Source organism: Bos indicus x Bos taurus, chromosome X (genome assembly GCF_003369695.1).
Source record: "Bos indicus x Bos taurus breed Angus x Brahman F1 hybrid chromosome X, Bos_hybrid_MaternalHap_v2.0, whole genome shotgun sequence".
NCBI lineage: Eukaryota > Metazoa > Chordata > Mammalia > Artiodactyla > Bovidae > Bos > Bos indicus x Bos taurus.
Window position 1 is genome coordinate 14370294 of NC_040105.1, and position 21408 is coordinate 14391701.

At 42.8% G+C, this 21408-nt stretch overlaps 1 protein-coding gene and 1 non-coding gene across 2 annotated transcripts; both read left to right on the forward strand.

Annotated features, from left to right (window-relative positions):
* Positions 1–643: 643 nt before the first annotated feature.
* Positions 644–16622, forward strand: SYAP1 (synapse associated protein 1). The gene is made up of 9 exons (XM_027533936.1): positions 644–1028; positions 5724–5842; positions 6668–6734; positions 8213–8286; positions 9847–9986; positions 12239–12387; positions 13868–13926; positions 14344–14491; positions 15661–16622. Exons 1-9 carry the CDS (start codon positions 836–838, stop codon positions 15786–15788), a joined length of 1077 nt encoding a protein of 358 aa, XP_027389737.1. The 5' UTR covers positions 644–835; the 3' UTR covers positions 15789–16622.
* A 4399-nt stretch (positions 16623–21021) lies between these two features.
* On the forward strand, positions 21022–21129 carry LOC113888240. The gene has a single exon (XR_003509881.1). It is a non-coding gene; the product is annotated as a U6 spliceosomal RNA (small nuclear RNA).
* The last annotated feature ends 279 nt before the right edge of the window (positions 21130–21408 follow it).

Here is a 21408-nt window from a genome sequence, read left to right on the forward strand (position 1 = left end):
GAGAAGGGAAAGGTTACCTATCCCAGTATTCTGGCCTGGAGAATTCCATGGACTATACAGTCCATGGGGTCGCAAAGAGTCGGACACGACTACACAACTTTCACTCACTCACTCAGGAAGAGCTTAAAGATATCCATTTTCAGGGGGCCAGCCCAGCTGAACCTGAAAAGGCGAGGTTAAGTCACCAGCCAAGCTGCTCTGCGTGACAAAGACGCTGTTTACTACCCTACATCTGCTGCTGCTGCTACTGCTAAGTCGCTTCAGTCGTGTCCGACTCTGTGCGACCCCATAGACGGCAGCCCACCAGGCCCCGCCGTCCCTGGGACTCTCCAGGCAAGAACACTGGAGTGGGTTGCCATTTCCTCCTCCAATGCATGAAAGTGAAAAGTGAAAGTGAAGTCGCTCAGTCGTGTCCGACTCTTAGCGACCCCATGGACTGCAACCTACCAGGCTCCTCCATCCATGGGATTTTCCAGGCAAGAGTACTGGAGTGGGTTGCCATTGCCTTCTCCGAGACTACCCTACATCAGGAACCTACAAAATCCCGGGGGCGGAGGAAAAGGGGCGGGGTTGGGCGACGTGGGGAAAACCCTTTGTCCGGTTTCCACGCGCGTCATCGAGTTACGAAACAAGGGGAGGGCGGGGCCTTTGTCCGGAAGTGACGCCAGCGCGGCTGTGGCGGAGTTGCCGTGTAGGCGGGGCGACGGACGGAGCCGCGGCTCCGGGTCGCCCTTCCTGTTATCTTCCTGGGAGTTACTTCTTGTGGAATTGAGAGTAGGCGGCACCCTCAAGGGTCTCCCGTGACCCGGACCGCGGTGGCGGCCCCGCTGACGGGATGTTCCGGAGTTTGAGCAGCTGGTTTGGCTTGGAGCAGCCGGCGGCGGGTGGCCGGCAGTCCCAGGGAGACGGACAGCCCAGGGGACACGCTCCACCCGATCAGCGCTCCGAGGCGGTGGCGGAGTCAGTGGAGGGGGAGCCACAGCTAGCCGGGAACCAGGAGCTCCTTCATCAGGCCAAGGGCCTCGGCAGTGAGTCTCCCCTGGGACCACAGGGTTTCGGAGAGCTCCCGCATCCCTCCTGCCGCCCCTGGGTGTGGACCATCAATGATCGGGAGTGCGGGGTGGGGAGAGGAAGGTGTCTCTGTCGATCGGTCGATCCTCACAGGACCGGAGAGGTTGGTGAGGATCTGGGCAAGACCGAAGCCTCATCTAGTAGTCAAACCCTGTGCCTGAAGTCCCTAGTGGCTAGTGACATGTCACTCTTTGCAGAGTGTGTCAACACTGAGAGCAGAGGTGCAATAAAGCAATGGGGCCCGACATCTTTATGTTTGACGGGGAATCTTTTTTATTGAACTCGCCAACTTTCACCTCCACGGCCTCTCAGCTAGAGAGGACAGGGGACGTTGAGGAGCTTTTTGCCCTTAAATGAGAATGTGTCGTCCCAGTTAAACTGAGGAAGAGTTACTAAAGGCCTGTGACAAGTAGGCCTTTTAGGTGCAGCTGGACATTTTTCCTTAAGGTGGAAAAGTAATTGCCAACTATTGTCTGTGTTCCAAGTTTCAGCACTAGATGTTTTGTGAACGATGTCTCATCTGTTAAAACACCCCAGTGAGCTGGGAGAAGGAGCTCAGAGTTAGTGGCCCAAAGTTAGGCTGATATGTAAATGGTAGAAGTGAAATTTGAATCTGGGACTGTATAATTTCAAAATCCACGCTCTTTCCCAGCTTACAGTCTAGTTCAGGAGGAGGATATAAGTAATAAACATGCAAAATAAACACAAGCTGTAGTAATTTTGCTCCTGAAAAGACCTTGGCAGGCTTAAATAATCAAAACGTCTTTGAGAAGGTGGCCCTAAAACAGACAACACGACAAGTGAGAGATGTATAATTTAACAAACAGTTTTAAAGGATTTAGTTCAAGATACTGAAAGGCAAGAGTATAGGGCAGGCTGGAGCCTGAGAGTGGAGAGAAACATATTTGAATAGGAAAGGCTCTAACGTTCAAAAAGTTTACTGTGGGGTGGAGAGGCAGGGAGAACAGGCATCATCTCACATCATGGCTGTACACAATATCAGCCCCAAGCCTCTAAACAGTGCACAAGAAAAATAAAACTAAGTGCTGTGCAATGAAATCACTTAAGAGGAAACAACTATTTCCTCTGTGGAAAATTGGGGAAGAAATGAGCTTGGAATATTTGAGAGATGTGACAAGATGAATTTGACTAGAGCAGAGAGGCTGTGTTAGTAGCTGGGATAAATAAAAGTGGGACCACATTAGGAAAGGCTGTGTGTGTTTGTTTCCTTGATTTAGTAGAACATAGAAAACCATTTTCGTTTATCTTCAGAAGAGTATCAAAAGTGACTTCTTAAAACTCAGGGCTTTATTGAAGCTTCATGTTTATATTTAGTAATAAAGACTTCTGAATATTTTTAGTAAGTATGTTTTCAATATGAAAACTTTGAAACTAAAAACTGCCATCTCTTTCTTTCCTCACCAGATTTTCTTTAGGTTTAGGAGGCTAAGGTTAGATGAAGGACTTTCCTGCCCACACACACATTGTGAATGCAAAGTTTCCAAATAAATTAGAGCTCATTTGGCTCTAAAGTTTATTCATTTATTTTTTGGCCAAGCGATGCGGCATTGTGGGATCTTACTTCCCTGACCTAGGATAGACCACTGCAGGGGTCTTAACCACTGGACCACCAGGGAAGTCATTTGATTTTAAAAAGATGTAAAGGTCCTAGTTTGTACACAACCCCTCAAAAAGATGAGAAACAATCAAATATTTTTTATTTTACATAGTGATCCTAAGAGGTATATTCTTTTAAAAAACCCATCTTTGTTTTGAAAACTTCAAACATCTCTGTGCCTGACTCCCACTGAGTAGATTAGTTTCTTTGGAGCACCAGCTTGCCATTTAGAGGCAGGTAGCCTGTGTTTGAGTTCCTTGTACTTCTTACTGCCTTTATTGTGATGTCATTTGCAAATCACAGTAAGTCGAACAAACAGGCTTTAACAGAGAGGATCAAGATCACCCCCAGGTTTCATGAGCACCCACCGAAATTGTAGTTTCTTTGGCAAGGAGGAAGAGGATAGGCTATTGGCTAGGCAACAGGGTCTTCCCCATCTTCATGGACAAATCATTTATCCTCTGTGCCTCAGCTTTCCTATCTGTAAACTGGGCTAATTATACCTACTCTTCCTGGGATGCTTGTGACATGATGAAAATGAAAATAAGATATTAGCAATCTACCCCCTCCTTCCAGAAAGTTACTGTGTCTATTCACTTGCAGACATTTTACTTAGACTGTCTTTTCTTTGGTAGCTGCTTTAGTTCAGACCCCCTCCTGTGCCTAAGTCCCTGAAGTGGACATTGTACTCTCAGTTCAGTTCAGTTCAGCCACTCAGTCATGTCCGACTCTTTGCGACCCCATGAATTGCAGCACGCCAGGCCTCCCTGTCCATCAACAACTCCCGGAGTTCACCCAGACTCACATCCATCCAGTCCATGATGCCATCCAGCCATCTCATCCTCTGTCGTCCCCTTCTCCTCCTGCCCCCAATCCCTCCCAGCATCAGAGTACTCTTGTTACTTCCTGTTAACTCTTATCGGCGTCTCAATTTTTCTGTCTTTAACTTGGTGTCAGCCAGTCTCTGCACAATTCCATACTTCTCGTCTTTATGAGCATCTCTCCTGAGAATCTCTTGTCCTGTCTCCCACTGCCCCCTCCTTCTGACTTAGGAATCCAGGCCTCTCAGTAATTAACTCTTGGGAGACATCCCTCCCTTTTGGAGAGCCTCTGTTTAATGAATAATCTCGCTCCTCTTGTTATCTTTCAATCTTTCTTTGTTGGTTTATTTATCAATGGACATCCTTTGAGGGCAAGAACTGTGCATTCTCGGGACTTCCCTGGCAGTCCAGTGGTTAAGACTCTGCATTTCTAATACAGGGGGTATGGGTTTCATCCCTGGTCAGGGAACAAAGATAAAAAAAAAGACCCAAAATGACAAATATATCAATAATTCAAAAGGTATTCCTGATAAAATCTTAGAGGGAACCCTGCTCTTTTAGAAGTTTGGATTTGTCTATCTGCAGATAATATTTTTACGAAGTAATGTGGCTGTATTCTCATTTTATCATACTACTCTGGGTAAATAAGCCCTGGGTAAATAACCAAAAGGAAATCAGGGATCTCCCCAAAGCTCAGCATTTAGTCACTCCCCATTCATGCACTCAGGAAGTACTTACTGGTCACTTTCTGGGGATACACTGAGTCAGACAGCCTCAGTCCCTGCCCCAGTGGGGCTTAGGATGGGTCTCAGTCTAGCTGAGAGGACACATCCACCACGTAACGGATATGGTGTCATAGATGTTGTTGATCTGGCAACACAGGTAGTGAGGGAACACCTCTTGGGGACACCTGTGCTGGCCAAGGAGCCGAGGTCCATTTGCTGAGAAGTGATGTGTAAGTGGAGGTTCACAGGATGTGTAGAGTTAGCTGGGTAAAGGGAGGGTGGCCGATAAAAGTGTTTCAAACCAAGAAATGACATATGTGGTGCTTCCTTGGAGATCCTGAAGAATTTCTTGTGGTCGTATGAAGGGGGAGAATGGTGAGAGAGAAAGAGACCAGGGACAAGGAGTGTCCTGAGGTATAGTCACAATGGATGTTAATACTGGGAACAGATGAACACCCCCAGACACAATGAGAAATGGCAGACTGTTTAGTGGTAAAGGAGGTGGTAAGTGGGCGAGATGTCACTTGATTTTCCATGGTACCAAGGACAGAGTGAGGATTTAATCAGGTGTGCTGGGCTCCCTGGGGTGTTCTTCTCAGGGTCTTCTCCCTGCCAGCGTTGTGAGTCAGCCCACCTGCCCTCTCAGCAGGTGCGTGTCACAGAGGAAGACCGCCCTAGATTTGGGAGCATTTTCTGTGAGATGAAATTGGAAAGCCAGTTGCCTGGGAGCATCCCCTACCACGACCTTCCTGAGGTCGCTTCCTGCAGCCCAAATTCTGTAGAATGTGAACTTCAAAATGTTATTTATCTACAAGTATGCCTTTACATCGTAGTGCAAAAAGAGCCCTGATAACAAATGTGTTTTCAGGTCTTTAGAGAAGTTAATTTTGTGTTTTCATTTTGTCTTGTGAAGTTTGTGTGTTCCAATTTGAATTTCATTCCACATATTTGCTCATTATTATTAGTGAAGAGTATTTACATTAGGGCTTGCCAAGATTTGTATTTATTAAAAACTCCCCCAGATTTATCATGGGATGAGTTAATCTAGGGAGAGGAGGGGCTTTTTTTCTTCTTCTTTTGAACAAGAGGAAAGGAGAAAATTAAGATGGGATACTTAGGGTCTAGAAAGGAAAGAAAGTAAGAAGGAGCCTTGATCTTATTGTAAAGTGGGAGAGGAGATTACTTGCTGAGATAAATTAGAACTAGAGGCTGGAGAAGGGCGAGATAATTTTGAAACAGCTACTGGGGTGAACTGAGGAGCATGCTAATAGTCTTTGAAAGCAATGAATTAAAGGCCCAGTGTGGATGGCCTGTCCACTGAGAAAATGGAGTACTATTGGTGCTTCTCACTCCTTAAGTTTTAAGTCCCAATTAACAAGAAACGTGTCTTGTGGTTTTAGTCTTACAAGCACTATTTAAGGGAGAAATTTACAAATATAATAACCATCATACTTGAATGGAGCATAGACTCTTTTTTATTCTTTACAGACTATCTGTTTAACTTTGCAACCGCTGCTACAAAAAAAATAACTGAATCAGTTGCTGAAACAGCACAAACAATAAAGAAATCAGTAGAAGAAGGAAAGATAGATGACATCATTGATAAGGTACATTTAAATATCTTTTGGAAATATAAGTTTATGAAATTCATTAGCAGCTAATGTAATCATCCCTTTTTATGAACTTTATTAACCCAAATAGGGTATCATATTCTGATAAAAATGTTGAGATTCTTGTTTTTTCCCCTCTCCCCTCTCCTTTTTGTATAATAAGTAACTATAAGTTACCTGATTTAAATAACTTTTTTTTTTAATATATTCTAAAATACATTGATGCTTTTGGGTAATACTGAGCTTTTCATATTGTGAGTTTAATTTTCAACTATAACCATTTCAGAATACATTTATGCCTTTGAATCATTTGAGTTCATTCAGTTGAATCATTTTAAAAGTCCTGGGCCAATAGGAACAACCCTTTTAAGACTCTAGGGAGTGAATTTGTTCATTTTTTGCAATGGAAGGGTACAGGCCTAGGGAATTTCATTTCTGTTGGTAACTGTTTGAACTAAGGAGGTCATCAATTAAACTTAAGACAGCTTGTTATTTAGATATTTTCATGGTGTGTACTATTTGTTAGAATGAGATTTGACCTGTCTTTTATTGTTTTATAAAATAACATAAAAATTCTGTCTTTAAATCCTTTTATTTTTGCATTTGAAAAGATCATCTGTCAAAAAGGCAGTTGAACACTTAAGAGTTCAGAAATGTTGAAGATTCCCTCTTATTGGGGAAGGGAAGACATACCACTTTTGTGTCTTGTTATTTGAGGAAAATGAATAAGATGTCTCAAATGAACTTCACAAATCTCGAGTGTAAATCTTATCTAATAATAAGCTTTTTAAAAGTAATTTAATTCTGTGTATTTTTTAACAGACATTTATAGGAGATTTTCATAAGGAACAGAAAAAATTTGTTGAGGAGCAGAATACAAAAAAGTCAGGTATGGTATAGGTTTATACGTGACTTACTTGCCTACCAGATTTTACTGAACACTGCTTATGTGCTTGACATCCCACTAAGGCTATGAGATTACAAAAATGTCCAAGTTAGGCCCCTATCTCTCAGGCAGCACAAGGACTAGTGGGGACAAGCCTTCAGGACTTGAAGGAAATCCCTGCCCGTGGCTAGGATGTGGGTGAGGTAGCCCTTCTTGGGAGCTGGCTCTGAAGGAGGGGGAGTGGGCTTTTCTTTTTACTTTCTCACATGTCCAGCAGAGTCTCTGATGTATACCTAGCGGGCACTTAGCAAATGTTGGCTCCCTTCCTGAAAAAAAGGAAGGGCTTTCCAGGGAAGTGACAGAGGGCTGTGAAAAATCACAGGGTGTTGGAGAACTTAATCAACACATTTCTTTACTGACAAATATTCGTTTAAATGTTTGCAGTTGCAAGATCTCAAAATGCCTGCTTTTACTGTTTGGTGGTTTTCAGACACAATCTGGCAAAAGTAGTGTGAAATACTTCAGTTGGTTTGAGCAGTACCACAAATTCAGAAAGAACTAGTTAGTCCTGTGCTGAGTTCCCATCAGGCATTGTTGTCCTCAGATACCCAAAACTGGGAAGCGGCTCTTTGGGACAAGTCAACTACTGTACAGGGCAGTGTAACCTGGTAGTTCGTGGGAAGCAGTAAAGTTGACCCTGGCTCAGGACTAGTTGGTGCCTCTGAGATGGGAACTGTGGATGGATTGGGAGTGAAAGGTTTGGAGGCAGGTTCACTTTTATTTTTCCGTTCCATTCAGTATGCATTTCCTAAGAATTAGGAATATTCTTTTATATAATCACCAGTGGTACAGTTACCAGCTTTAGGCAATTTAACATTGACATAATATTCACAGTCTAATTTTGTCACTTGACCCAGTAACATCCTTTATACACTTTCCCCTCTCAGTACAGCATCGTCTTGGATACAGTACTGCACTTTTTGTTGTGCTCCTTCTTTTAAAATAGACCATTCCTCATCTGGGCTTGGTCTGATATTTCCTCATGATCAGATTCAGATTATGCATGCTTGGCCAGAAGACTGCCTACATGATGAATCCTTCTCAAGAGATCACATCTGGAGGCCTACAGTGGCCATCTCTGTCTTCTGGGTGATGTTGATTTTGGTCACCTAGTCAAGGCATTCTTCAACTTTTCCATTGTATGATGCAAGTCCATTTTTTACCAAATGCATACGTGCATAAGATTCATACGTTAACTCTGAGGATTACAATGAGTGTTCGTATTTGGAACTTACTAGTAAATTGCTAAAATGGTTATGTGGAAACTTTCTCATTCCTTCAAGCCACAGATGGCAGTGTAACCCCCTCACCCCCCTTTTTTAATTGTAGTGTAGTTGCTTTACAATGTTGTGTTAGTTTCTGGTGTCACAACGTAACCCTTGTAACCTGTTTTTGCTTCTTTGCCATTAAAAACCTTTTAGAAGTAGCAGTGCCACCATGGGTTGATAGTAATGATGAAGAAACAATTCAACAACAAATCTTGGCCCTGTCAGCTGTAAGTATCTTGTGATACCCTGTACTGAAATACTTTCTTCCTATCATGACGTCACCCTTAGCAGAATGTTTTTCTTCTATACAATTTTTTAAATATTTTGAGATGTTAGGAATGTACACCTCAACTTTCACTATTTTTTCAATGTTTTTAAATTTGCTTTTCTAGTCTATTTCACAAAATAATTCTTGCAGCCTTAAAAGGATTTTTTTTTGTTATTAAGACAATCTTTTTTTTTAAGACAATCTTTTGAGATGTGCTATTAAGAAGTTTCTAGATAGCATTCTAATTCTTCCAAATGAAATGATCATATTCTAAATTTGCTCTTTAACTACTGTATATATCTCTCTGAAACTGAAATTGAAAGAAATAAAACTCCATATGCTGCCCCAAAATATTAGTGTGTTACCACCTAAGAATCATGTAGCACCTGACAGTTTCAGGAAGTACTTTCTCACACATTATCTCTTTTGAGCCTCCTGGTTTGTCTGTGAGGTAGGTAGGGGCTTTTATCACCACTGTGCAGGTATGGAGACCAATACTCTCAAATGGGACCCTCACTCCTTATCTTTGTCTCTCCTGGGCTATGAACTCTCAGCAGAGGCTGGCTTTGAGCTTTGTCCTCAGCACCCAGCATAAGGCTTTCACTATATGGGTGATTTTCAAGCTTTATTTTTAACCTACTTTTTTTTTTTAGCCAAAGTCATAAAGGGAACCTTGGTCTAGAAAACAAATATAGAGCTGGGCTTTCCCTCCCTTCCACTCCCCCAGGGCATTTAGGATTTCTTTTTTTCTTCCCATTAGTAAATCCCTAAAGGCCTGAGGATCCAATTCCAAGCTCACTATGGACACCATGTATTTTGATGACCACCTTACAGTCAAACTTGACATTGACATCACACATCTGCATGCTTCTCCCCAGAAGGGGGAGACTTGAAGTGTTGGGTGGGGGCCCTGGCCCTAGCACGTGCTCAGCCAAGGTTCCCCAAGTGAACCAACAACAAGCCTTTCCCTGCCTGGCACTCTCTGTGGAGAAGCTGCACTGTGACTGTCTCAGCCACCATTGCATTCTCATGCCCTCAGTGCAGGGACTGACCTTCAGAGCGTAACAGAGATTTCAGGCAGAGCGTGGGCTCGCACGTTCCATCAGAAGGTATGAGACCAAAGTGTGGTTTGTGCACGCTTGAGAAATGACTTGGGTCATGGGTTTTACTTCTCTGATAAGACCACCATGGTTAGCTGACTCCAACTTTGGGTTCTTTTACATTAGTTTTCACATACCAAAACAGAAGTCTTTTTCTATGGTTTCAAATTATGTAATTTCATAAAGTTCATGGTTGAATTTCCTGACCTCCCATGACGCTCTCTCCAGTTAAAACTATTAAAGAATATATGAAAGGATTGATCATCCTCCATTCTCTCTAAGGCAGACAAGTTAATGACAGCTCGTTGCACTTGGTGGCTGAAGCATTTAGGGAATTTAATGTGTCATATCATTGATACGTTGTTACCTATTCATTGCAGTCTATGGTTTCCCCCATGTTTTTCCTCTTTTTATCCAAGGACAAGAGGAACTTCCTTCGTGACCCTCCAGCCGGGGTGCAGTTTAACTTTGACTTTGATCAGATGTATCCCGTCGCACTGGTCATGCTCCAAGAGGATGAGCTCCTGAGCAGGATGAGATTTGACCTTGTTCCTAAACTGTAAGCATTGGGTTCTCGAGCCGGATGGGAAAGAGGCATGGGCTGGGGGCCAGGATGTTCTCAGACATTCTTCATGAAAACGGGCTCTACGGCCCTTCAGCGGTACCCACCCACCCCCACTCCCCACACACAGGGTGCCATAGAATCAAAACTCAGGGTGGACTTTTGGGGAATTTTGGAGTACAGATGAGATGTGCTCTTTTATCCCCAGTTAGATGGTAGAAAGAATTTTCCTATGAAAGACACATGTGCACCTGCACCCTCCTGAATAAAACCAAGATCCCCAAGGTGCATGAGAACATGGCGCTGCCTTTTGTCCACTCAGGCTCCTCTCTGTGGCAGTGGCCTTTCTCTTCCCATCCAAGGCTTCTCCCCTCCGCAAATTCCTGCTTGTCCCTTAAGCTCCAGCACAGGTATCATGTCTTCTGTGGCGTGGCGATCAACAGAGGCCCCCTCCCTTCTCCTCTGCCACCGTGAGTTCTTCTCACCTTTTCTACCTTCTTTTGAATCTGCCCCACTTTTAACATCAGTGGTCTTTGGTGTTCACTGAGTGTTCCTGTTTTATGCCTCTCTCTTCTTGTGTGATGGGGTTATCTTCCTATTCTCTGAGGACATGAAGTCTGGCTTTCTTAAGATACCCTTCTCACTCTGCCTTCTCTGCGTCTTGACTTTGGGTTCTGTGTTCATGCTGGAGGCTTCTCTTACCCATTCTTTGGGGCTGTGTGCTCCCCTGGGCCATTGAGGCGGGGCAGCTCAGTAGCCATGAGCAGACTCCTCAGCCTGGGCTGGCTATAGACGGAACAGCGGGTTGAGCCTGAGCCCCACGGCTTCAGTACAGCCAGGAGCCCCTGTTCTCAGCTGCGCCAGCTGTCCCTGAGTGCAGGGACTGTGACTCTTGGTCTCTGCCACTTGATGAAGGTGGTGTCTGCCAGCCTTCCTGACTATAAAGTTACTCCTTCCCTCTTTGAAATTAATAACTATTTTCTCGGGAGGCACTTTGAAACTCTGTAAATATGTCATGTTTCCTCAAATTTTCCATGTATTCATATATTTATGTATATCTGTATGGACTCAAGGTCCTGTTTTATGCAATGGTTATAATCCATTGCTATCATTATTTGTTTTGATGCTCAAACCATCACCTATTTGCCAGTGGAAGCCCATTCAAGCTGGCTTCTATGTCTTTTTAACTCATCCTGTTCATTCATTGAGTCCTTCCTTTCTAGCATGAGATAGTCCTCCAGGCTCACCTTGTACTTCCCCTGCTATAACCCTGGAATTGGCCATTTGTCCCAGGGGTTCTGGTTCCTTTTAGGAAAGTGGTGTGCATTAGGCATGCTCTTTATTATTGGGATGTCACTACTCCTTGGCCCACTCAGTGGAAGAGCTAGTGTGCTCATATATACACAGACGCACTTGTTTGCATCTCTACTGAATAAAAACCATATGGTCACAGTGATACTTCACAGCAAGGATCATTCTAGAATTTTCCCTTTTCATGATTGTAACTCCCTTTTCTGATGGTAAGAAACCCAGTTTCCACTATCCTTAGTATTTTTATTTAAGCAGTCAATCCCCTTGTGAGTGACCAATCTTCCTTTATCACCACCACCTCCCCAGCTTAGATGCCCTCCTGTCCCTGTTCAGGCTGTCACTCACTATTCCAGGCCACCACCACGTGGGTACTCACCTTGCTCTTCTTGGGTGCCGACACCTCACCCCAGGTGGCGAGTGTGCAGCCAGGTTTGAGACTTCACTGAGAGTTCTCAGGTTACTTCAGTCTTTTTATCAGTCATCTGCTGCTTCATTACTGTCGCTGATTGCTAGTTATATGCAAGCTGCCAAACATGTCCTCTCATAAGGAACAACACCCACAATCCTTTATTCTCACTGCTTGAAAGCATTTAATCCTTTGGTAAACAGCAGATAATTGGTGGGGACCTGCTCTACTTCCAGTCTCCCAGGCTGCTCATGGTGCTTTGACAGCAGTCCCCCACTTCCCTCTGCTGAGGGCAGTGTCAATATCTTTAAAATACCAAGAAACACTGAGTATTCATTGGTGCATTATAAACTTTGCTACTGTGGAGAAGATAGTTTATCCTACTACTCCGCTTTCAATTCGAAAGGAAGTGAGAATTTCCTTTGAGCCTCATGTCTGTAAAAACCACCTATTCCAATGTCCACTGCAACAGATAAGCCCTGCACACATGTATGCATGCATTCTCAAGTGTGTTGTTGTTTGTCTTTGAAAGTGTGAAGGAAGACGTGTTTTGGAGGAACTACTTCTACCGTGTCTCCCTAATTAAGCAGTCGGCCCAGCTCACAGCCCTGGCAGCCCAGCAGCAGGCTGCTGGGAAGGAGGAGAAGAACCACGGCAGACAGAATGAGTTGCCGCTGACAGGTATATTCAAGAAGGCTTCGCTCTGCAGGGCAAATGTCACAAACATTCCTTTAAAAATACTCAGATTCTCATGGTCCTGTCATTGTGCACATGCCAGAAATATCATCGTTATCTTAGGGAAAATACTTTTCCTTCCAGAGAAGATATTCATTCTTCTCTTGTTGCCCTCTCCCTGACCCTGCCAACTTGTCTTCCTTCCGTTTTCATTTACTTTGCTTTTTCTCATTCTTCAGGTTTTTTATTTCTTCCTTTTTATTTCTCCCTCCATCACCAGTCATCTTCCCATCTCTCTCCTTGCCCTTCTCATGCTTTCTGTTCTCCGCTGACTCAGTTCCCTACTTTCCTTTGGTTCTGTCTTCCATTCAGCCTGCTCATGTCCCCAGTTCTTGGTCTGTAGAGCTGAACTCAGCCAGCCAGCCTGGAACCAGACCCCAGTCAGTGACACATGTGACTCTTCCTTACTGTGACAGTTTTACCCTGGTTGTTGGGGAAAGTGGTTTATAATATCAGCAATGATTTCAAAAGTGGTCCCCAACCTTTTTGGCACCAGGGACCAGTTTTGTGGAAGACAATTTTTCTCCAGGACCGGAGAGGGGATGGGATGGTTTCAGGATGTTTCAAGCGCATTACATTTCTTGTGCACTTTATTTCTAATCTGATGCTGCTGCTGCTCTGATAGAAGGTGCCAGTCCATGGGCCAGAGGTTGGGGACCCCTGATTTAATACCTGTAATAATTATTAAGATATGTATCTTGTGTCCTATTTTTAATGTTTAATGAACACCTGCTTTGTATAGGTACCTGTTACAACTGGAAACTTATCCATACATGGAATTTTAAATGATTATATAAAACAGTGCTTCCTAAGGCACCGGTTGTATGGACCACTAGGAAGGCACCTGACAACTGCATTTAGGGTCAGGAAATGTAACGAAGTTGCTCTCACAAGAACATTTGTTGCTTTGCATGTAGATGTTAATATGAATCCCAGTTGTCTCTCATACTTAGTATTTCTTCTTTATTAATTTTATTGGAAAATGCCATTTTGCCCAAAACTGCATGTGTATCAAAATGGGCTTAACAGGAGAGCTGCTGTGACTGAGCATTAGATTTTATTGATACTTTGTGCTTTCTAGCATTTGTGACAAAGGAAAACTTAATTCTCATTATCTTAAAAGAAAGAGCAGAATTATTCTTCAATGCATTTTGCTAATAATCAAAATTTGTTTCCTACTGGAAACCTTACATAAGGGGTATTAGAATATGATGATATATACTAAACATATCCCCAAAAGAAAGAGGTTGAGATGGTTTCATCTGGGTAGTTCCTATGATAATTACAGAAAAACAGAAAGCATAACATTAAAAACTCATTTCTGAAAATTACTTAGTATCACCATACTCATGAATAATTTAGTTGTTATCATATGTATTCAGAATTAAATCAAACAATTCTTGACTCTCTTCTTCTCACTTCTTAGAGGCAGTACGGCCCAAAACACCACCTGTCGTAATCAAATCTCAGCTTAAAACTCAAGAGGTAATACAGTCTTACATTTTACCCAGTAGTTAATGTCTAGAAATGAAGTAACTCTGTCAACTAGCTCAGATACCATTTCAAAACTGCTTATGCATACGGGTCTTATCTGTTCTGAAGAAGAGGGATCCGGTACTTGAAGGGTTAAAGACCTACAGCTGAGACCTGAGGCGATCCTTGGGGACTAGACAGAATGACTGGAGTGATCCAAACTGTGAGTGAGTGGAGAGACTCAGGTGGTCATTCCTGTGGTCAGCAAGCCAGTGTGCAGGTTAGGAGTTGGAGCACAGTGACCATCCGACTAGCGGAGGAGGGGAATGAAAGTGAGGCTGCAGTAAGTCATTAGATGACTATAAACTCGAGCTCTAATCTCTATGTCACTTCAAAAACTGTTTTCAGGGCTCATGTATTGCCTTTCAGGACGAAGAGGAGATTTCTACCAGCCCATGTGTTTCTGAGTTTGTCAGTGATGCCTTCGATTCCTGTAACTTAGATCAGGAGGATCTGAGGAAGGAAATGGAGCAGCTGGTGCTGGACAAAAAGGAGGAGGGGACAGTCGCACTGGAAGGTACAAAGCCAACAACAACACTGTTCTCATCCCCGTGCCGAAGTTGACCTTAGAAAACTTTGTTATTTTGGAGCAGATATACAAAACTAGGCTGTAACTTTTGCATCAAAACTGCTCTGTGTTCCACACTAGAAGGTGGGTTCTGGTACACATGACCAGACTTCCCATTCCTCTGCCCTAAGCACAGAAGCGTAAAAAGGAGAAACTGAGACCACAGAGGTTAAGTGACTCTTCTGAGGCATCTCAGCCCCGAGGATATGTGGCCAGGAGTGGGCACCAAAGCCAGCCCTTCCTGTGGAGATGCTGCCTTCTGGCCTTCTGCTTTCAAAGCTGCATCCTGCTGGAGTTTATACTGTAGGTTTAAGACTCTTTCCAGTTGCTGTGTGCCATGAGCACATCACTTCTGGGAAGAAGCAGGCTGCCTTTTAAAAACCAAATTAATTTAAGGTGATATAGGAAAAAAGTGCAAATGATGGGGCTGCTTTCTTTGGCACATCAGGACAGGTTGGTGGCTTCTTGTTGGATGACAGACAAAGGCTTCACCATTCATGAAGCTTTCAGAGACTTACCGTCGGGGAAGACAGCTATTCCCACCGTTGTGCAGAAAGCACTGGTGATAAAGCTGGCCTCCCGGAGGTGAACCACCTGCAGCTCAGGTTCCACCTGTATGTCTGTCACTGTCACGCTCTGTGGTCTTGGACAAGTCACTTAGCCTCTAAACCTCCACTTCCCCATCTGTCAAATGTGTATAACTGTGTCTCTAGTCCACGGCTTGTTCTAAGGGTTAAAGAGTGATATGCAGAGAGCACTTAGCCCTCGCCTGGGTGAGTTAGTGCTCTAGAAACATTAGCTGTTTTTGCTGCCACTTTAATTATCAATTATCTACTTAAATAGAAAATCAGAGGCCTAGGTAAAGGAAAATAACATGCAAAATTTACTGACATCTGATACCTTTGCTTCTGCATTTAATAAATGTATCTTTCTTATCATATTTCTCTTCAGTGACAGTTAAAACCTGTTCAGTTTCTTAGCATACACAGTGCTGAACAAAGCCTGAGACAGTAAATATTTCTGTGGTTAGTATTTAACATAGGTAAGTATACTGGACTGCATTGTTCAGACCACCGTGATAAATTCAGAATCTTTTTTTTCTCATTTGTTTCTTTTAGAGGATTCTGTAGATTGGGAGAAAGAACTACAACAGGAACTTCAGGAATATGAAGTGGTGGCAGAATCAGAGAAACGAGATGAAAACTGGGATAAGGAAATAGAGGAAATGCTGAAGGAGGAAAATTAACTGTCTGTCTCCTGAAATAAAAGAATAAACTGTAACATGCTATAACTGACATTAAATTCTAGATGTTGAGACTCGCTGAATCAGAAGGCGCAAAGGAATATAACTTTATTAAATTCAAAATTCTTTGTTTTTCAAGCTGAAACTTGCCTCTTCTACTTAAAAAAACAGGACACAGGACATTTATTCTAATAATCAAAAAGGGATGTTTTAGGTAATGTTCCTTTAATATAAATCTAGTTAAAGATGTTCTTATAGTCAGTACAGACATCTTTCTGGTAGTCAGTACAGACATGTTTCAGAAACACAAAATCTTAGACTGAAGTTTTCTGTGAGGTCAAAAATATAATATATTCTTCAATTGTGGTTTTCTAAACATTTGTACTTCTTGCATTTTTGTTGATACATATATATTAAAGTACTTAATGGATTAATAACTATCAAAATGACCAAATTGTACCAAAGAACTTGAGAGGAAGCACTTTCTGAACTATTTTCTTGCAGATATTTTCTAAAATTCCATCTGGAAGCCAAAAGATAAAATAATTATATTGATTATAATGAGTAAGCATCACACAGTTTGACACTGAGAAATACTGTGTAAAAATATTTGTTTTTCTTTGGGGCCTTTTTAAAAAAAAAATCTATGCCACATTTAATAATGGTTTCCTAAATTTCACATCATGGTTTTTGTAGAAAACAGGGTCTTTCATCCTTAAAGTATCAATGACTGTCAGAAGCCCCTTCACCTTATCGTCTCATGTTGTTTAAATCGTCTCCACATATAATACATGTTTTTGCTTTTTTGTCTTAATTAAAGGGTCAGTTTTTATAAAATTGTGTTCTCCGAGTACAACTTTTGGAACTTTATTGACCAATCCTGCCTGGATTCCACTCTACCGGCAGGACTATTCACAGAATGTGGTTACTTGAAAAGGACAGATGGCTGAATACCAGAACACTCCACAGTGTTTGCTTCCTGAACCTTTCAGGTTTTTCAAAAAGCCTTTATTTCATAAAGGGGAGAAGAATTAACACAGTTCTTATAAGAAACATGTACTTATTTATATTCTTGATCCCATAAAAATTAGTCTATAGTCCTCTGGCAGATATAGTCAACAGGAATTAGCTGTTTAGGTTTGTAGTTTGAGATATGCTCCCACAAAGAAGCCAGACTTCCTCAGCTAGAATCACTTGGGTTGTATTCGATGAGACCACTGACACCATCATCAAGAGACTTCCACTTGTGGGTCTGCAATTGCTGATTACTCAGAGGTGCAGTCCGTCAACTTTTGAGGCAATCCTGTTGAAAGGAAAATTTTTAAGAATTTAGAGTTTGCTGTAGGGAAACAAATGTTAAATGTTTCTAAGTAGTTAAAAATCCTAGATATAAGCAGCTCAGATTATAACAGTAGTTGGCTTGTAGTATATGCACTAAAATTCGTATTGACGAATGTTGAATAAACATAAAAAAGGAAAGGTTTTCAGAGAAATTTTAAAACCTGGGGCTTCCACGGTGGCTCAGTGGTAAAGAATCCACCTGCCAATGCAGGAGACAGGTTTGATCCCTGATCCGAGAAGACCCCACATGCTGCGGACCAACTAAGTCCCTGAGCCACAACTACTGAGCCCATGCCCTAGAGCCCATGCTGTGCAACAAGAGGAGCACCACAATGAGGAGTCTGCAACCAGAGAGCTGCACTTCAAGAAAGCCTGCGCAGGGCGCTCTCCAACATAAATCACAGCAAGGTCTTCTATGATCCACCTCCCAGAGTAACGGAAGTAAAAACAAGGTGAACAGATGGGAACTGGCTGAACTTGAAAGCTTTTTGCACAACGAAGGAAACTAAGCAAGTGAGAGAACAGCCCTCAGAATGGGAGGAAACAGTAGCAAACAAAACAACTGACAATCTCCAAAATATACAAGCAGTTCATGCAGCTCAATACCAGAAAAATGAACAACTCAATCAAACAGTGGGCAGAAGACCTAAACAGACATTTCTCCAAGGGAAGACCTACAGATGGCTAATAAACACATGAAGAGATGCTCAACATTGCTCATTATTAGAGAAATGCAACTCAAAGCCACCATGAGGTATCATCTCACACCAGTCAGAATGGCCATCATCAAAAAGTCTACTAACAATGTATGCTGGATAGGGTGTGAAGAAGGGGGAACCCTCTTGCACTGTTGGAGGGAATGCAAACTGATACAACCACTATGGAGAACAGTATGGAGATTCCTTAGAAAACTAGGAATAAAACTACCATACAACCCAGGACCAGATGCCATGATCTTAGTTTTCTGAGTGTTGAGCTTTAAGCCAGCTTTTTCACTCTCCTATTTCTCCCGGCAATCTTGATTCCAGCTTGTGCTTCTGCTCCCATCACTTCATGGGAAATAGATGGAGAAACAGTGGAAACAGTGTCAGACTTTATTTTTGGGGGCTCCAAAATCACTGCAGATGGTGAGTGCAGCCATGAAATTAAAAGACGCTTACTCCTTGGAAGGAAAGTTATGACCAACCTAGATAGCATATTAAAAAGCAGAGACATTACTTTACCAATAAAGGTCCGTCTAGTCAAGGCTATGGTTTTTCCAGTAGTCAACAATGGATGTGAGAGTTGGACTGTGAAGAAAGCTGAGTGCTGAAGAATTGATGCTTTTGAACTGTGGTGTTGGAGAAGACTTTTGAGAGTCCCTTTGACAGCAAGGAGATCCAACCAGTCCATCCTAAAGGAGATCAGTCCTGGGTGTTCATTGGAAGGACTGATGCTAAAGCTGAAACTCCAATACTTTGGCCATCTCATGCAAAGAGTTGACTCATTGGAAAAGACCCTTATGCTGGGAAGAATTGGGGGCAGGAGGAGAAGGGGACTACAGAGGATGAGATGGCTGGATGGCATCACCGACTCAATGGACGTGAGTTTGAATGAACTCCAGGAATTGGTGATGGACAGGGAGGCCTGGCGTGCTGCAGTTCATGGGGTTGCAAAGAGTCAGACATGACTGAGCGACTGAACTGAACTGAACTGATGGACTCTAGAAAGATGGTACCTACGATCCGATGTGCAGGGCAGCAAAGGAGCATGCACGCTAAGTAGCTTCAGTCGTATCCGTCTCTGTGTGACCCTAGGGACTGTAGCTTACCAGGCTCCTCTGTCCATGGGATTCTCCAGGCAAGAATACTGGAGTGCATTGCCGTTCCCTCCTCCAGGGGACCTGCCTGACCCAGGGATCATACCTGTATCTCCTATGTCTCCTGCCTTGGCAGGCAGATTCTTTACCACTAGTGCCACCTGGATCCTATGTACTGGGCAGCAAACGAGACACAGAAGTAAAGAACAGACTTTTGGACTCAGTGGGAGAAGAAGAGGGTGGAATGATTTGAAAGAACAGCATTGAGACAGATACATTGCCATATGTAAAATAGATAGCCAGTGGGAGTTTGATGTATGAAGAAGGGCATCCAAAGCAGGTGCTCTGGGACAACCTAGGGGGATGGGGGGGAGGGAGTGTTCAGGATTAGGGGGACACATGTATACCTATGGCCCATTCATGTTGATATATGGCAGAAACCACCACAATATTGTAGAGTAATTATCCTCCAATTAAAACAAATTTTAAAAAACCTGTGCAGCAACAAAGATCCAGTGCAGTCATAAAAAATAAATATCTTAAAAAATTAAAAACCTAAAATGAAAATAGAAATGTTACAGTTGTTGCTATTAGTTTTACATGACAGTCTTAATGCTTAATTGTACGTTAACCTGTTAAAATAAATGGATAAAATAAGATTTTATATACAGCGTATAAGTACACTAACTGATTGCACCACTGGAGCTCCTATACACAGCATAAAAATACAGTTAGGTTACAGTTTTATGGATCCATCCGTGGGTGAAATGTTCTGCTTTTGTAAATTACACAGGTAACTGAAGTGTTATTCTTTTTTTTTTTTTTTTCTTTTCTTTTTTTGGCTGCACTGTGGGGCTTTCAGGATCTCACTTCCCTGACCAGTGATTGAACTTGGGGCCACAGCAGTGAAAGCCCAGAATCGTAACCACTAGGTCATCACGGAATTCCCTGAAATATTATTCTTTTAAAGGGCAAAATAATTTCAACCTGTTTGATGGGGAAATTTTCAGTATTTATTATGTGCTTGGGGGTCAGCCGACAACTTATACTGTGCATCAAAATACATGAGCTTCACAAAAAGGAGCTTCATAAAAGGAAACAGAATTAAGGGGTTAGATATGCAGGGTCTCAGGCCGCCCCCAACCCCAGACCTGCTGGCTCAGCGTCTTGCATGGTACCAAGACCCCCGAGGATAGAATGGACCTCATGAGCTGAGAGAAGGAACTGGCAACCCACTCCAGTGTTCTTGCCTGGGAAATTCCATGGACAGAGGAGCCTGGTGGGCTATAGTCCGTGGGGTGGCAGAGTAGGACATGACTGAGCGAGCACGCAGGAGTTGACGGCGCTGCACCAATGCACTGATGCGCTCAGGGCTATAGAACTTTCTGGTGCTTTTTACTCTTCCTGTAGCATCCTCAGCTGACACTGACTTTCTAGTTGCAAGTGCCTCCAGTTGTCACCGTTGCCCACTCCCATTGCCACAGGCCCAAATTAAGAGGATCCAACTTCCCAGGGGGACAATGAATAGTCCTGCTGAATCAGATATTTCTCACAGCACATTCCAGAGTGTGCGCTCTAACAAGCACAGAGGTAGGGCTTTCTGAGAATCACAATTCATGTTCATGAGCTTTCTCTGAGGTTCTTGGGTGGCATCTAAGGGCTGATGTGCCCACCCTGAAGGCTGGATGATGTGTTTATGCAAATAAACCTAAATAACAAAAATCATTTAAAAGGTAAATAGAGCATCAAACCATACTGTCTTTAAAGCCTATTTTAGGTGCATGGAGTCAATATCACACAAGAATTAACAATATCCATGTATTTTGCGATTACAGCAGTTGATGGCAAATAAGTCAAGTCCTCAGCTGACCTTGCCAATCTCAGGAGGTTGTGTGCTGCTACCATGCACTCGTCACAGTGGCAGAATCTCCTATACGCAGAAGTGCTAACTTACACAAAGTGACAAGTCTCAATGTGTCATATCTGAAAATTAAAAAAGCTTATCTTTTAGGAGACAAAGCAGGTATTTGTCCTCATGGTGCTTTCAGATGCCCCGTTATAACCAAGATGATTTTGCACAATCAAAAGAATGTTACAGTGCTAGACGCTTCAATAGCACATATACTAATACTCGAATGATACAGAGATTAGCATGGCCCCTGCGCAAGGATGACACACAAATTCGGAGAAGCGTTCCATATTTTTTTACAATTTTGAGCATTAATATAATAATATTATGAATACGATTCACAGAAAATTTTTAAAGTTTACTGAAAGAAAACAAGATTACATACAACTTGCAACTATTTATTTGCCTTCTTGACTGCTTTGCTATGCTATGCTAAGTCACTTCAGTCGTGTCCGCCTCTGTGCGACCCATAGACGGCAGCCCACCAGGCTCCCCTGTCCCTGGGATTCTCCAGGCAAGAACACTGGAGTGGGTTGCCATTTCCTTCTCCAATGCACGAAAGTGAAAAGTGAAAA